Here is an 18,381-nt window from a genome sequence, read left to right on the forward strand (position 1 = left end):
GTGATAAGGAAATTCTTACAGGAGTGGGGAATCATATGTTCCAATTCCTGCTGCTTACCCTGTTCCTGTAGTTTTTAGTGGTTGTTGGATAAAATACAGGACCATGCAAGTGTTTGTTGTCTGGAGCCTAGTACTATGTTGCATCTCAGGGGAGTGCCTATCAACAGAGGTGTAGACGCATGTTCTGACTTTGTCTAAAAACCCGTTAACTTTTCTTGGCACAGGTTCAGCTAAGGAAGGGGGAGTAGAGGGTGACCTGGGGAGTGAGATGTAGGTCTGAATCCCTTCAGACTGGATTTGGGTTCCTTCCTTCCTGGAGAAGTAGTCTAACCAATAGGCTGCTGCAGAAGTCTAGCATAGCAACTGCTCTTTCAAAAGAGAAGAGCCTGCTCAGTTCCCTCCAGGAATGATCAGAAGCACTTAGCTGAGATGGAGTGGATAGGGGGAGACAAAGGATCCTCACCTGCAGTCTTAGGTCAGGGTGAGTTAAGACAGGGCAGTATTTTCAGACAAATCACTATCCTGAGGATTTCATGTAGGCTAGCTTTAGTCGCCTGCTTGCAGAATGAATCTCCATTTGCACTGGACAAAGATCCAATGTTGGATTTTCATTCTGCTCAGGTGACTAAAAATCAGTAATGCGTGTCTCAGGTCTTTCTAGGATTTAGTTGCTGGAATAGGCTTTATTGTCAATTAAATAAAATGGAGACCAAAATTGCTGTCCAAGCAAGACCATCTTTCCAAATAGAATCACAGAATCTTAGAATAGTTAGGGTTGGAAAGGACCTTAAGATCATCAAGTTCCAACCCCCCTGCCATGGGCAGGGACACCTCACATTAAACCATCTCACCCAAGGCTTCATCCAACCTGGCCTTGAACACCGCCAGGGCTGGAGCATCACAACTTCCCTGGGCAACCCATTCCAGTGCCTCACCACCCTAACAGGAAAGAATTTCTTCCTTATATCCAATCTAAACTTCCCCTGTTCAAGTTTTAACCCGTTACCCCTTGTCCTGTCACTACAGTCCCTAATGAAGAGTCCCTCCCCAGCATCCTTATAGGCCCCCTTTAGATACTGGAAGGCTGCTATGAGGTCTCCACGCAGCCTTCTCTTCTCCAGGCTGAACAGACCCAACTTTCTCAGCCTGTCTTCACACGGGAGGTGCTCCAGTCCCCTGATCATCCTCGTGGCCCTCCTCTGGACTTGTTCCAGCAGTTCCATGTCCTTTTTATGTTGAGGACACCAGAACTGCACACAATACTCCAAGTGAAGTCTCACGAGAGCAGAGGGGCAGGATCACCTCCTTCCACCTGCTGGTCTTGCTCCTTTTGATGCAGCCCAGGATACGGTTGGCTTTCTGGGCTGCGAGCGCACACTGAAGCTGGCTCATGTTCATTTTCTCATCGACCAGCACCCCCAAGTCCTTCTCCCCAGGGCCGCTCTGAATCTCTTCTCTGCCCAACCTGTAGCTGTGCCTGGGATTGCTCCGACCCAGGTGCAGGACCTTGCACTTGGCTTGGTTGAACTTCATATGGTTGGCATCAGCCCACCTCACAAGCGTGTCGAGGTCCCTCTGGATGGCATCCCTTCCCTCCAGCGTATCAACCGAACCACACAGCTTGGTGTCATCGGCAAACTTGCTGAGGGCGCACTCAATCCCACTGTCCATGTCAGCGGCGAAGATGTTGAACAAGACCGGTCCCAACACCGATCCCTGAGGGACACCACTCGTTACTGGTCTCCAACCGGACATTGAGCCATTAACTTCAACTCTTTGTGTGCAGCCATCCAGCCAGTTCTTTATCCACCGAGTGGTCCACCTATCAAATTGATGTCTCTCCAATTTAGAGACAAGGATGTTGTGTGGGACAGTGTCGAATGCTTTGCACAGGTCCAGGTAGATGACATCAACTGCTCTACCCCTGTCCATCAGTTCCGTAGCCCCATCATAGAAGGCCACCAAATTGGTCAGGCAGGATTTCCCCTTAGTGAAGCCATGCTGGCTGTCACCAAGCACCTTGTTGTTTTTCATGTGCCTTAGCATGCCTTCCTTAAAATCAAAACTAAAAAATGTGAACAGCCTCAGGTTTCTGAGTTCAGATATATATGGTGGTTATTTGAATTCAAGGGGTGCCGACACATTCCTTCTCATCTTCTCATCTAATTGTATTTTCTTACACAGAAAACTGTATGGTTTTCTGGAGAGTTCAAAGAGGAGCATTATCTTTTTGGAGATACAGCAGGAAGCCCTTCAATTTTTAAAGATTAGACTTCTTGATTTTCTGTGTGGTCACTTACTGTTTAGAGTTGTCAGCTGAAGTTCACTCTCTGAACTATAGTAAAGGAGAGTAAAATACAGACCGAATGCATTTTACAGCACATAGATGCAACACCTTTTCTTTTAATCTGATGAAGGAATTACTGCATATAGTTGACCTTGTGATCAAGAACAATGGTAAGAATTTTAAGCATTTAATGTCTGTGGGTGTTTCTATCCAGAATTTTGTCATTGTGTGTAATGAAATTAGGAGCATAGTTATAAATTCTGTCATCAAGTGAAATTCCTAGTAATAAAAAAAACCCTGGAGGTCAAGATAATTTTTTCAAATTACAGTAATGTATTAATGGAAGTGCCAAAATATTTCCCACATGGAAATCACTGAAGTTTTATTTTAAGAGTTATATAAAAATATTCTTTCTAGATTCTTGGCTTTTAATAGTCAATGCTACTCTTTTCAGTACAGTTATTTCTTTATTTTAGATTACCAGTGTGTGAAAATTATAATGAAAAAACATGAAGTTGCACATGGGTAAAATAAATGTAATTATTAAAAGAACATAGGATTCATATCAAATCAATGAGATGTGTAGATTTACATACACTTGACAATATAAAACACATCTGGTATTTGTATTTAAGAGCTTCATAATTTAATGGTTTATGACTTTGACTTGATTAGGTTTTTCTTTCTGCCTTTCTTGCAGCTGTGATATTATCCTGATAACAGTTGCTGGGATGAAACTCCTCCGCTCCTCATTCTGTAATCCTATTAATCAATTTGTTACTTTGAGCTTTACTGTAATCTTCTTCCGCTTTGACTACAGAGACATTTCAGAAAATTTCTTACTGGATTTCTTCATGATGTCCATTGTGTTTCATAAGGCAAGTTTTATAGCTTCTATAGCTTTATTTCATAGCTTTACTTATCTTCTTAGTGTCACCGTGCTGATCAATGTGTGGTAGGATTTTATTTTAGAAGCAGTGAATGCATATATGGACACAGATTATTGTACTATAGAGAAAATGCGTAAACTGAAAAAAAGGCTTCAGTTCAGTGTCTTCGCTGGTTTTGTTCAATGTTTGTTCACGTGTTGCCATAGAAAGTTCGGTATTCTTGTTCTCAAGAGGAGAATTCTCAACGAGTTGGAAAGAGCCTCTTGGGTCATTAGTGCAGGGCTGCTCTCCAGATCAATCACTTGGTGTTTTTATCTAGGTTTCCTTTGAATGCCTCTAGTGGTTGACTGAACAACTTCCTTTGGGAAATTATTCCATTATCTAATCATTCTCATGATAATAAATGTTTTCCTAATGTCAGCCTTAACATTTCTTTTTCCTATTTAAAGTCTGTTATCCTTGTGATGCTGCCCTTACCCTTAACCTCAGACCTCCTTCCACTCTTTAACATTAACTCTTCAAATGTCCTCTAGTTGAATTTACTTAAAAAACAAAGCAAACCCAAACCTTTATTCCTCAGTCAGACCAGATTCTGTCTTGATTTGCTGTTTATGCTGTTTCAGTGAAAGAAGCAGGTTTAACTCACACCTTGGTAAAACATAAGTATTGCAGACTTGCCTAAAGCTTTTACCAGCTTTTTATATTTTGTTTTGTTTCTAAACTTGGTGGTCCCTGATTGCCATAACATATGATCCAGTTTTCCCAGGGGTAATTCTGTTGAGGTGGTTTTGTTACTGTTTTTACTTTTTTCCTTTTTTTTTTTTCCCCATTGGTCAGGCCTGTTTGCTTGGTTTCTTTTTATAAAATATTCCTACTATATGTGTGAGTATGACCCAGCTAGCACCACTTCATTTCTGAGAGGCGAAAGGTATAGTTCCACAATGACTGCTGCATGTGCTGTGGAGATGCCCAATAATGCGCATGGAGATATTTAGTCCTTCTACGTAAGGAGCATCAGCTCACGCTGCTGTTCATGCCCACCTGGAAGTTTCAGGCTTCCTAAGGAAAGGACAAGTTAATTGGTGTTATGCTGGGAGTTCCAACCATTCATGCAGAGAGTGAAGCAGAAATATGCTTTTCCCAGCTTATTTCTGTGCTGCTGTAAGGGAGGAGTAGAGGGAGGAGTAGCAATTTGGGGAACTTGGGCTCTTTCCTTGAACTCTTGGACCACACTACAGTAGGAGCTTCACCTGCTTCAAGCCTTCAACCCTCAGATGTGTTGCTCTGCTTTGTCTGCTGGGGTGAGGCATCAAGTACTGGGGAGGGAGGGCAGAAGAGAAGGATAAGAGATGATACAAAGCCCAGCTTTAGAAAGGACCCCTACCTCATGCTCTTTGATCCTAAAATAGGGTTTATTTTTTAAGCTTCTTACATTGGCGTGAAAGATGAGCAGTGAAAGGGATGAAGAGGTAACATTATGTCAGTTTTCAGTATTTGTTGTATTACTGTGTAGGGGGGTGGATTTCTGTCTCCAGATAAGAGTGTCAGTGATGCATATCAGCCAACATCCCATGTCTGGGTAATGGCTTATTTCAGCCTAAAACTCATTCTCCAAAAACCTCTTTACAGGATCAAAAAATGAGCTCACTAGAATTGAAAGTTTCATTATTTCTTTTGAAAATGTTGACCTCGTGACCATGTCACAAAAGACTGGTGTGGATTATTGACTGGTTTTGGAAGAGAGTGCTTTAAAAGCTTTCAGTGGGGTTTGGGGGGAATTTGCTTGATCAGTTTGAAGCTACTGTTTACAGTAGAAAGAACAGTGGTAGCAATAAGAATGAGATAAATGAAAGATGCATACCAAATTAAGCAGAGATGTTTGCTAGAATAATTACTACTCTAGTAGACTAAAAGCTTGCACTATAGTCACATTTAAAAAATGTAGTTTTAGCACTGATCTGCCAACTTCTTATATGATAATATTTGAAATTTTGTAGGTCATTAGTTCATCAAGTGGACTTTTTCTTCTTTCATTTAAAAAAAGAATTGAAGTTGAACGGTTGAGTTCCTTATATTACAAAAGCACATGCAGTTACACAATGATAGTTAAAGCCAATCTGAAAAACAGCATTGCAGATGATAGCAATTGAAGTCCTATTAATTTCGAATCGTAAAGGGCATAAGTGTTCTTTTACCCTAATTAAGGTCTGAGCTTTAAGTAGCTCAATATTGTGGAACTTTAGTAAAGGATATTGATGATAAAGATGACGTGTTTAGGCCTCAGCTCTGTTCCTTTACAGGTTAAAAGCTGTATGGGTCTTCACAGATTCTGTTCATCTGTAGTTCAGTCATTTTTGTGTTTACAATTATTTTAAAAGAAAGAAAAAAACAAACTGAAATAGCCTCTGTTACCATCACCTGTGGCTATGAAGAACTTATTACAGTCATGGCTGATTTCTGCTTACTCATTGAAAATGTCAATTTACCACCCTCTGAATTAAGGTACACTAGAAGTGCTGTGCCTTAGTCATACTGATGGTAATTTTTAAGCATGGTTACCCCACAAAAGAATATTTGCATGCTCTCAAAGCACTGTGGTAGTAAGCATTTATTTTCTCCTGCCAGGCACTGGGGAAGAAGGCATCTAAATTCAGCAGACATTCATAACTGCACCAGTGACTCTTGAAGAGGATTACGTTGAATAAAACTTTGCTAATAATTTTGGGTAGAATATTTCTGAACATCTCACTGATTGTGTTTGCCTCATTTTCCCCATTGTGCTGTTGATTTAATGTATTTTAGTCAAATCAGAAGCTCCCTGAGCAAGTTGAGGCATGGAAGTCCAAATTGCTGCTCACCGATTTTTAGCTGTTTGTAAATAGCAGTGCCACCCACACTCTCACAGAGAACAAGAGAGTCTATTCAGTTCTATTCCTGAGGATTTTGTTTAATCAACCTGGATTTTTTTTGCCTTTTTAACAGCATAGGACTTATTAATGCAACAGTTAATTAACTCCTTCTTTAAAAAATCATTAGCTGTTTACATTTTGACACGTTATGGAGCATGAAAACAGTGCTAAAAGTTGATTAGGCACATGCACAGTGGGCTGTTTTAGATTGCCTTGCTGAGAGAGCAAGATAAACTGTTAGGAAAGACTTTCTTTCTTGGATTTAAGGATGATTGCAGCTTTCAATTCAAGTGGAACAGGACTTCTCCATCTTTCTTACACTAAAATTTTCCGTGTAGCTGGCCCAGTTTGTGCCCTTGGCTACAGCCTGGGATTCTTCTGTCCAAAACTCCTGTTGTCTATATACTTTAAATCAAAGCTGAATGGTCTTTGAAAAAAATGTGGTTGCTTATTCAAAAATTGTGGGTGTAATGCTCTGATGTTTGCTCTGCAGGAAGTCAAACCGGATAATCAAGAAAGTCTTCTTGGTCTGTATGACTCTGTGTAAACTTTTCAAATGAGCCAGTTGTTCTCCCTAGACTTTTTAGGAGATGATGTCAGTGCAAAGGTTAATAAGAATGTTCATAGTAGTGAAAAATGGAAAACCACAAATAACCGAGAATATGTTCTTCATAGGCATAGCAAAGATGGAATATAAAACAAGAGATTTCTTCCTAGATTTCTAATAATAGGACAATCTCTGTGACTTTTTCTGTAATAGGGTAAAAAATGTGGGAATATTAACCCATTTGAATAAACTGTTGGGAATGATGAAAAGCAGGCCTTTCTTCCACCCTTCTGATGTCTACCAACGTAATATTTAACTGAAGAAGAACTAACGCACACAACATATGGGTGCTTAAATGCATGTTATAGCTCATCGAGTCCACCTTTGTTCAGTGTGATAAAACAAAAAAATAAAAAACAAACTAAAACCCAAACCAACCAAGCAAACCCCAAAACAAACAAAAAGAATGTGCCCAGCACTTCCTTTCTTGCCAGACGTGTGAGCTGCTTTTAAAGGATGTATGGAGTAACAACTGTTCAAGTCACGAATAAACAGATATTGTTAAGTTTGAAATAAAAACCAATGAAAATCATTCAAACAGCAAGGTGTCAGTTTAGAACTGGCTGAGATATTAACAAAGATGCTCAGAGCAAGTCTTGTCCACAGCACTTTTGTTGTGTTTTCTCTTAAAGGTGTGGAGTATTATTTCATCCAGTGCAATGGGAATCCTCTAAATCTTGCTTGTGAGCAGTGGTCACAGTGTCTCCCCTGAACTGCTTTTGGAATCTCAAGTGGAGCTGATGTTTAGCTGAAGGAGCAAAGACAGCAAAAACCCTGCAGTAATGTGATTGTGGATGCTTCTGGTTGTAGTATGCTCTAATGGCTGCTGCACAGAAAAGAGAAAAATAGTGGGTTTTTTTTTATTTGCCAGTCTACGCGCTACTGGGAGCAACCAGCAGCAGCTGAGGATTCCCATATGCCAAACTGCAGTAAACTGGCTCTTTTACCAGCAACTCTCGTTTGTAGAGCACAACTGAGAAATACATGTACTTTAGAGTATGTTTGGGGTTTTTTTGACAACTCTGTATAGCTTCCTTTAAACCCTAAAGAGCCACCCCTAGCTTACACACTCATCTACTACACAGATTGAATGGGAATGATAAGGCTCGGTGTCATTAACCCTCTAATGTATAGGACTACAGCTTCTTATATCTTGCAGTGTCTTGTATGTTACTGGCAAGCAGATTAATGGCCTCTTAATTTGTGTGTGTGGATGAACTAATTAGCAATACTAAAATATAAAATCACCTTATATTTTCTTATAGACAAGTCCTCTGAGGATTCTGAATTTGTCTTCATGCATAAGGCAAAATAATCAAAGAACCAGAGCTTGTTAGATTTGCCTTCATTAACACTGAATTCATTTGCCTAAGTACTCTTACCCCTGCTGAGCTCACTTAAGAATACAATTTCCCTGTCGGATTTTTTTTCTTCTTTCCCAGAATACATTTTCCAGTTAATAAGGAATCTGCATTTTTTCTTTCTTTTTATAGGAATTTTTCTCCTTCTGCATACTTCTTTCTGCCATAATATCCAGTGTCACACATTTATGAAAGATGATCTTTATGTCGGAGTAACTCCAGCTAAGACAGCCAGTTTGTAACAAGCTGCCAGACCTCTGCTGATCAGGCTTAACTTTCAATATCCACATACAGTCCCTTGGACAGGAAAGAAATTATGCATGTCGTCTTGTTTTCCTTCATTTTATGAGAAAGTACTACCAAGTGCATTGACCTTCCTGGTGCTTTGTTGAAGTCAAGTAATTAACCTGTTGGATCTTGTTATTGCCTTTGTGGCAATAAAACTCTTGGTTAGTTGGCATGTCCTATTGATTGATGTAGGTGCTACAGAGAAGTCAAAAGCCTCACTCTTTTTTTCTTTCCCCTTCTGATTTTTCATCCTCCATTAATCTGATGTTTCACTTCAAAGCTTCTGGCACCAAGTCCTTAATTCATATTTTAATCCGTTTTTTGCCATTCTTGCACACTGAAATCCAGTGTCTTAATCAGCTGCAACCTCTTGGCTCACAGCTGTTTCCTCAACTTTTGATATCTGGCATAGAAGTCCTGTTAAGACATTTTCTGCTAAGTAAAATACCCAAGGCTACATCTGATATTTGACAGGATAATCCCAGTGGTATTTTCCATAGAGTATTTAACTCTCTTGAGCTCTGTACAGTTCATGTTTCCTTTTAATATTGGAGAAATGGTTTAATTGATTTTTCATTCAGCCTTCTCTCACTGACCTCTTTGCCAGACTTCATTCCTGACACTATTCCCAAATTGCATTTTCTCTCTCTCTTTTTTTGTTTTTCCTTTAGAGCAGACAAATGTACTTGGGTGCAGGGAGATATACACCCACTCCCTGGGTTAGTCTTGTTCTCTACACACTGAGGACTGTACTCATGTACGTTCATGCTGATAGAGTTGCGTTCTGTATCTGTTGATGCAGGCACTGAAAGAGAAATCTTGACTGTCTAGCTCTTCAGCACGCAACTTGCTCTGTGCATTTTTTATCTCTGCCTTTAGTAAAGATTTCTGGGGAGATAGATACAGCTTTGGCAGGAGCCATGGCTATGAAGGCTTCACTGAAGAGGCTGGATCATCTGATTTATTTCAGTTGCCTGGCCCTCTGCAAATTAAGCTGAATAGCTTTGATCTTGTCCTTTTTGCCCACCTCGGGACATACGGGAGATGCGGGAGATGGTTTCTTACTATACCACAGGCTCTTTCCCTTGGATCTCTCTGTCAGCTGTCAGTATAGGAATAAGCAGCGTTTGCCATGAGCAGATCCAGGACTGTTAGGTTTTATCATTGTCTTATTGTCATAATCCTCATCATACTTCTGGCTGATGGTTAACATTTAACTTCAAATGTAAGGCTTCTGAGGCTTGTTACTCAAACTGTTTAAACCATTCCCGTTTTGTATGCAGTCAACGTTAAGTGCTGGACATTGTGTTTCAGGAATATAGTCCTCAGAGGCTTATATCAGAGCCCTGGACTGATTATATTTTGATCCTCTCATATGTGTTGCATTAGACAATGATCTTGAAATCCCACAATATAAAGGCTTCAGATGTCTGTAAGCAGGTGCAGATAAAGACAGCCTGGAAAGTATTTGTGGTAGATTCAAACACAATGATGTCCAAATACACCAATAGAATGTCACAATGACTTAAGGCACAAGCTTTAAAAACCTTTAATATTTTCAGTAAACTTCGTTTTGTAGGATTTTATAAGTGAAGTTTGTTTTAAACGATATTAAGTAAAGACCAGAAAGTTAATGATTTGCAAAGCAAAGCCATGAACTGGAATAAAATTGTTCCACTTAAGTTTAATTTCATATCCATAAACACATGCTCACAAATTTTCCTCTGATGTATCTTAATTTTTACTGACATACAAAAAAAGAAAAAAATAATGCCAGAAGCTATTAGAATTTACTTCCAAGACTTGGAGCTACCAATTCACCAGAATTAGTTTAACATGAAAAAGTTAAATACCCCTTAGTATCTGAGAGCCTTGAGTTCAAATCTATCTCAGGTTCTCAGGATCTGAATGGAAATATAAAGAAATAACTGTTCAAAGCAGGAAATAATTGCTTTCTGGATTTAATTTTTTTAATCTCTCAATTTTGTGTTACACACAGAGCATATAGCCATATGTATATGACAGTTATTTTTATTTAAAACCAATTTCTGCATATACTTTTTTAAAACACAGTGAAATTCAAGCTTAGCAAGAAAATGTTAATGTTTATGCATTATTTTGTCCCAGTATTGCCAAGGAGTCTGCCCACACAGAGTCCCAACAGATGCTAAAAAGATAGAAAGGCTGCCAAAAGCTGAAAGCGTTGCGTAGTCTCCATCTTGCATTCAGTGTAATTTAAATTCAGGTGTTAATCTCTGCCTACTTTATTGAAATCTTCCAAACTGAGAAAAGGACATCACATTTTGGTGATGTTTCAGACTCCCAAAATCTTCTTTCTTTATGTATGTTAACTAATTTCCATTAACTTCTACTCTGTAATGTTATTTAAATTTGACCTTTAAAGATAAGTCATTGCCTTTCTTTTATTTATAGACATACAGAATACTAGCTTATGTGCCAGAGGCCTGCAGAGGCTTCAGAACTCAGACTTAAGCATGATTAAGATGATAAAATGTGTGTGTCCACATAAAATAAATATGAAAGATGGATGCATGTTCTGCTCTTCAACTTGACAGTAGTGGGAAGATGCCGCTTTAAATTCACTGACTATCCTGATAATTTAAATTCTTTGTCAAAGACTTAAAACCTCTTTACTGTGCAAAACTGTCACATGAGTAAAGATATCCAGGAACATTAGAACTTCATGTCCCCTAAATAATATATATATTTTTTTCTGCTATAGAAAACATAGAAGATCTAAGAAGGCTTAATAAAAATATTCTTTTATAAATCATCCTAAACTGGGATGTAGAAGACTTAAACTTTTATACGTGTTTAAAGAAATTCTTAGAAAGGGTTAAAAGTGCAGTCGTGCTTGAGGTTTTGTTTCCTATTTTCACTTTAGATGGGAAGGTTTCCTTTTTGTATCTAGCACTGTTAAAAAATATCCCTCAGAGCCTCAGGAGCAAGTTATTGCCCTCATTCAAACGAAACTTTACTGAGGATAAATCGCATATTTCACAGGACCAGAGAAGGACTGAGAAGTCCCATGCCGGTCCCATGGAAGTGTTTTTGTCTAGTTTGTTTAAATGTACCCCTAATTAATCCTTTACTACTTAGGGTGTCTTCATTTCTCCATGCTTTCCCACAGGTCTTACGAGCCTGCAGTTCCTGAAGGCTATACAGTAAGGACCAAGACAAAGAAGGCATTGAGTACCTCTGCCTTCTCAGTGCCCTTTGTCACCAGGTCCTCCACCTCATTTAGCATTTCCCCAGTCTGTTTTTGCTGATATACCTGTAGAAGTCCTTCCTGTTGCCTTTTACTTCCCTCACTGGATTCAACTCCAGATGGATTTTGGCTTTCCTAACCCTTTCTAATCCTAGATAATTTGTGACAAAAAAAAAAAAAAAAAAAAAAAAATTGAAGATTTTCCTTTTTAGCTGGTGTCTTAGAGTTATTGAAGGCTGAAATGCCACTAGTTCTAGTTGAAATGAGAGTGACTTTCTGAGGATCAGCTTCCTTCTATTTATGAAGGCAGTATTTAGTAGCTTCAGTTTCCTTCTGTGAGGAAAGCAGAAGTGCTTTGTGACTCCCTGGAGTTCCTATATCAGATGTAGGAGAAAGCATATTGTAAACTGGGTAAAACTGACAAGGAGAAATATTTTTTCCAGATGATTCTAGCAAGATAAAAAGGAGGAAATTTAAAGCCAAGTCCCCACCCTTCCTGAATCTCTATAATTTAGCTGCGAGGGATCATCACCTTTAGCAATTATAGTTAGATGTGTAAAATGCTAATGACATGTTACCCTAAGATGCTCTGCAAAACGTGTCCTGGAAACAGTGATTTGAGAATTAATAGAGGCACTTGACAACTCTTAATGAAAGCAGTAGCTTGAAAATCACACGTTTCCAGGCCTTTAGGTGCACTGTCACAAGGCTCCCAAAACCCAAGAGATATTCATTAGAGTGTTCTTCTTACATTCATGTTTTGTGAATGGAAATGAGCTCCATTGCCTGTCTTGTAGAAACATTAGCCAAGAGGCACATGTTGAAAGAAACAACAGCAAGTTCAAGCAGTGGTGGGTGTGGAAGTAGTAGGGCTTGTTAGAAGCAACAGGAAAACTGGGCTCCATGGCCGGTTTTGCAAGAATGCGTAAATATTAAAGAATGATTAAAACAGTGTAATGGAACAGGAAGCCAGAAGGGTTTCCTCCTGGATTTAGTTTCCTAGCAAATGCGAAACGTGAATTTTATTTGAGGTTTGAAAACCTTTTGATGAACCCAGATCTTTGAGCACAGCTGGAGTGATTTATGGCTTTGTGATTTCAGTCTGTAACAGGCAGAACTTTGCTGGTTGTGCTGCAGTTTCCAATTTTTTGAGGTTTCAGATGTGAGTCCTCAGCTTTTTCAGCCCTTCACTTAAACCTTTTAGCAGATAAATTTTTTCTCACAGGTACTTATTCAGACATTTCAGACAAATCAAAATTAAGCAAAACAAAGCAACCCCACGACCTGCCAAACAGGGTTCAAATAAATAAAAGCCAATTCTGGTTTCAGTTCAATTTTACTTGCGTACTTTATATAATGTTGTAGTTTTCAAGTCACATGTAATAGAAAACAAAATTGCCAAGGTACGAATTTCTCATAGGTAGGGGTAACCAGAGTATGCCTTAAATCATAAAGGCTTTTTTTTTTTTTTTATCAGGGCTTTGCTGGTTTTAAATAGTATGCCTGTGCAAAATTTAATATAATCCATATTTTGCTTATTGCAGCTAACTTGAGTCATGCCAAAGCACAGAAAGCATGTGAAACACTGCTTGCATCTCAACTGGAAGGTTGGAACTTGAGTTGTGACACTGGTGAAAACTGGAGTTAGCAGCTGATTCTGTGATCATTTGGTAGCACAAATACAAAAACACATTTATGCTATTAATCAGTCTTACTTCCCTCCCAATTAATTTGCAATTATTTACAACATCTCATAGAGAAGGTCAATGAAACATCTTAAGTGCACTGCCATTGTAGATACAGATGACCAAGCGTTACTTAACTGGGTTACTTAACTGGGCTGTAACTTAAGGACAGATGAAATGAGTTAGCCAGTGAAGGTGCATCCTCTCTGACTACCAACATACTACTAAATGAAATGTGCCTAGAGCCATGCTCTATTCCTGAGGCCAGCAGTCATGGGGAAGCTTGTGTCCATGCTAATAGTCTGTACGCAGGGTGGAGGTATGGAACTACCAGGTGGAAACAGATCATGGAGGTTCTTCACTCAAGAGGATGCCTTGGGATTGTTTGGAAGAGTGTGCGCTGAGCTAGACCAAAACCTTCCCAGGGACATTTCTAACAGTTTAGCAACATACACAATACCAGTGCCTGGGAACATTCCCTGGAAGCATTTAATAATATGTGTTAATGTAGCCTCAGTGTCTATCAGGATGTTGGCAATGTCTTGGTTTTCATTAACTCAAATGAAAATTTACTGTAAGAAATGCAACATACTTTTGCTGTATGAGCACAAAATATTGCATGTACTCCTGTTTCACTGTCAACTTGTCACACGTGTTGAGCACTAATGCCTATTGACGGCCAAATCTTTCCTGACACTTTGTCAGGAGCCTACTCTGCAATAAGAATCTGATGGCCCAATGCAGACAAGACATAAGATCTGTTTTGACCTGATGCCAACAGAGCTGGCAGAAAAAAAATATATATCCTAGGGAATAAGTACACACCATTCTTCAATCAGAAACTGCTAGTTGCAGGACCAAGCATATTTTACAGGAAACAGAAGCAAATTCAGTGTGTGTGTTTCAATTTGTACTGCACAACAATAAAAATTCATATTAATACAAAGTTTTTGTGGTAGGATAGATTTGATAGATTTGATAGATTTGATAAAAGTGCTTGAAAATGCAGCTACAATTCGTGCTTAATGCCAAACAAATGCTTACATAGTGATGGTTTGTCCCATGGATTCAATAAGTGAAAATGTTGTGTTCTTGAGAAATGTCTGATTTGTGCATGCAGAGCCGCACAGAGCTTCATCTGTTCGAATATCCACTCTCTCCTGGAGTCTTCTCCTCTAACCTCCAGACGGGTGGTATGATAGGTGCAGTGAATATGAGAACCTGTTTTCCCACTTTATAATTAAAGCGGATGTACTTTTGAAGAAAGGTAATGTGGGAGCTACCTCAGAATGGTGGTTAAAAACATACTTTATTGCAAGTTTGAATTTCAAGTTAAGAACATACTTTGGTGCCTTTGGTGAAGTAAGGCCTTAATCCCCTTGAAAGCTAACAATATGACATAATTGATCTATTTATCTCGCATTCATTCTAGGGCAAAGTTCTAAAAAGTGTCACTTTCAGCCATCAGTGTTGAAACTTTATCAGTGCCTAAAAAAATCACCATGTTTTACTCTTGTCTTTTTGTTTTTCCAGCTGTGGGACCTACTGCAGAAGTTGCAGTTCATCATGACATACATTGCACCCTGGCAGATTGCCTGGGGGTCGTCGTTCCATGTTTTTGCTCAGCTCTTTGCAATACCTCATATCCTTTATAAATTTGTTTTTCTTTATTCTTAAATTCCTCTTCATGTTTGTAATTGATTTACAGTGTTTGAACAAGGTGTGACATTCCTAGATAACTTACTTTAAAATGTGAAAATGCTTGGAGCATCTCCTGAGAAATAGTTTTCTCTCTGTCTTGGCTGCATAGGATCTGAAACCGAGAAACTGAACTCTGACTCAAACTGATCTGTTTATGCCTGCTCACTTCCCACCCAACCACAGCCCTCAGCACTGACTTTTGATGCATCCAGAAAGAAACGCTGTGATTGATAAACTAGCTCCAACTTGGGTGGACTTCTATGTATGCAGAAGCTAGGTCTGTAAAGTGCGGGACATATGGCTGACAGAGCTCTAAAAAGTTACTTTCTCAGTTGCTTCTACTTGTTATCTCGGGTACAAATTCATTTCAGTGAGCCAATTTCTGTTGCAACTGTCCTAGTTTTTATTCTGTTTCAGAAGCAACTGGATTTTAAGATTTCAATGTCTATTTTTCACTGTGGTGCTGAGAAACATTCTTCTTTTTAACACTGCCTTCTGTTTTATCAGTAACAATGTATGTCCATCAACACTAAGGCAGTCCTTCAGAAACAGGAAACCTGGCTTGTGACATGGAGTAAGGAAGTAAGCCTGTTAGGTTTTGGTGGTAGTTTGATATTTTTTATTTAGACATAATTAAAGTATTGGTGTAAAGAGGCTTTTTTTTTTATTGCCTAATAAAGGCAAATTGGATGCTATCAAATAAAACCCCACTGATGACAGATAATTGCCCACTGTACTTATCAACTGTATATAAGGGAGACGGGTGCTGTTACTTGCTCTCATGACACATTTACATATATGTAACAGTTAAAATCACTCTTCACAAGTCAGATGGAAAATGTCTTCCAATGTGCATTTAGTAGAGCATTATGTCTTTCAGCAAAAATAAAACTGTTGCTACTGATTATGTCTTAGACACGAACACTTCACAGCGGAGTCCTAAATGACTTATCATGGTGGCAATTTTCAAATCAAACATGACATTAGAGCTCACTTTAGAAAACATGATTTGCTGTCCCTATCTCTCTTCCTTGTTCTCTTTTCATCTCTTCAGTTCCCATGCTTCCTTTCCTTATCTGACACTTGTAAATGCTTGTTACTCTTTCACAGCCAATGCTGGTTATGACTACAGTGTAATGTGACAGTTTAACTTTTTTGATGCACTCGCTTCCTGCTCTGTGCTCTCTGTTGCTTTTCGAACTTCAGCCTCAGAGGGCAGCTCATTTTGCAGTCTCGCTAATGCACAAAGACACTCTTCCAGGCCACTTTCTTTTAAAAAGTTTGAGGGATTTGGGGAGGTATTTTAGCAAATATTCACAGGTTGCTTTGCAAGCTTGGCTAGCGAGCCTTTTAATGGAAATATGGCACCACAATGTCCTGCATGTGTTAAAAATATGTTTTGTAAAGTCTTGAGAGACTTTAAGTGGGACACATAAAGGGGTATTTCTTATGAGGGTAGGCTAAAAGACTATTGTTACTATTATTATATGATTTTAATTTTAGTTGGAGATGCACTTGATTGCTGTACTTCAACAGCGGCTCCTTCACTTCAATTACTTCAATTCATAGCTTCTTTACTTAGCACCTTCCTCCCAAGAGAGGTGTAAGGAAGGACGACTGGTATTTTATGCCATTTTGGAAACCTTTTTCCTGAGCTTTCATGGGCATGGTTTGAATTAATGAAGAATTAAAGCCTAGCATTTAATTTACTCAGGTTGTTTTAATCATGTTCCTTTAACTTGCATCTTTTTCAGTACCCTTATCTATCTCCTAGCTTGCTTTCCAGCCATCTGAAATACGACTTTAAATATAAAGTAAGCTATGGATTCAGGCATTCATTGTGATGTTTATGTGTGATATTTACCATTTCCCTCTCCTCACCTTCTCATTTCATATGTATTTCAAAGCGTATGAAATGCTGAATATTTTTTACCTTTCAGTCAGCATGGAATATTAATTTGTCAGTAAGAATTAACATGAAAGCATGCTTTTAAGCCAGCAGGCTGGATTATAGAGGCATAGTTGTTTCTCCACATACTAGGTTATTCCAAAGTAAGCAGAAACTCACAGAATAGAATACCAGACACACTAGGAGCCAGACTCCAGTGCAGAGAACAAAGAATTTCCAAGAAAGTGCTATCTGGGGGGGCTTTCCTTTCAGCTCGGTGTCAGGCTCTGGAAAGGCGCTTTGTGTTACAGAAGGTGCTCTAGGTAGAGGGAAAAGGGCACTTACTGCTCTGCCTACGCTCAGGATCTGTCCTCAGGCAAAGATTAGACAGGGTCAGCCAGTTAATAACATGTTCTGTTCAGACATGTCACCTCCATTATAGCTGTGTAGCATTGAAAGCCACCGATTACATGTTGATAATTGGCAATTTGGCGCTGCCTGCCTTTTCCTTCCTTACCTTACCACCTCTTTGGTATATAAATAAGAACAAAAGCGCAAAACTAAGCAGTTCAAAGAGCTGCCTCAACAGTGGTTTAAAAGTATAACTAAATCATTTCTGTTACCTTAACTTGCAGTTTTCAGACTCTGCTATGCTTTTTTTTCAAACCCTGGCCACCTCAGTCTTTTCTACACCGCTGAGTCCATTCCTTGGCAGTGTCATCTTTATCGCATCATACGCAAGACCGATCAAGTTCTGGGAGAAAAACTACAAGTAAGACTGTTCAAAAAATTTCTACACTTGTTATTCGTAAAGGTTTTGCCCTCATTAGTTTCAGCTCTGGAGGTATTTTTCTTTCCAGAGATAATCCTTAAATTGTTGTAGCGTATGAGAGGTTAATCTTTGAACCTTGATTCTGGTGTTTTACTGTTTCATGGTTATTTGGTTATTCTGAAAATGTATTTAAGAAATTACCCTTATGTTACAGATGAGGTGTCATGTTGCATTTGTTGTACAGACATACAGTAATGAAGCTGTGAAAAAAAAATCAGTAAAACTCCCACTTGTCAGCCTTTTTTGTCTTGCCTAGCTAGTGTTAGCAACTAAATCTGTAGAGCCTTTGGCACTAGAAGTCAGGCTGCATTAATACATCATATACTATCCTGATTAAGTATTACCATTTGGGATGTGGCAAGTAACTCTCACAGTGAAGTGATGATGATTGTGCATTGTTGTTCTTGCTTCATCCTATCTAGGAGTTTGACTTAAGATTTGGTTGGTTTTATCAGATTGTAGCTGTCATTCAGTTTGACAAGGACACAAACATAGAATATTGAAAACATCGAGTAAGGAGCTTTTGCTCCTTCTGCCCAGAAGGATTTGAAAGCTCTTGGTAACTGGGATCTAATGGGCTTCCAACAAGAGTACTGGAGACCTGTAAACACTTCCTTTTCCAGATGGAGGTAGTTTTTTGCAAGGAATGAATGAACAGTCTGCAACGTTAGGGACTGTATTCAATGGTTAAGGGAAGGGGGAGG

The 18,381-nt window shown here is 39.0% G+C and overlaps 1 protein-coding gene across 1 annotated transcript in view; it reads left to right on the forward strand.

Annotated features, from left to right (window-relative positions):
- The window catches only part of PCNX2 (pecanex 2), a 151,507-nt gene that overhangs the window by 80,498 nt on the left and 52,628 nt on the right, over nt 1-18,381 (forward strand). The window contains exons 21-23 of the mRNA XM_065680265.1: nt 2,988-3,165; nt 14,790-14,900; nt 17,490-17,617. Of these exons, the coding sequence (XP_065536337.1) occupies nt 2,988-3,165; nt 14,790-14,900; nt 17,490-17,617 (417 nt within the window). The remainder of the gene's footprint in view (nt 1-2,987; nt 3,166-14,789; nt 14,901-17,489; nt 17,618-18,381) is intronic.

The sequence above is a fragment of the Lathamus discolor genome, chromosome 5 (genome assembly GCF_037157495.1).
Source record: "Lathamus discolor isolate bLatDis1 chromosome 5, bLatDis1.hap1, whole genome shotgun sequence".
In the NCBI taxonomy this organism is placed as follows: Eukaryota; Metazoa; Chordata; class Aves; order Psittaciformes; family Psittacidae; genus Lathamus; species Lathamus discolor.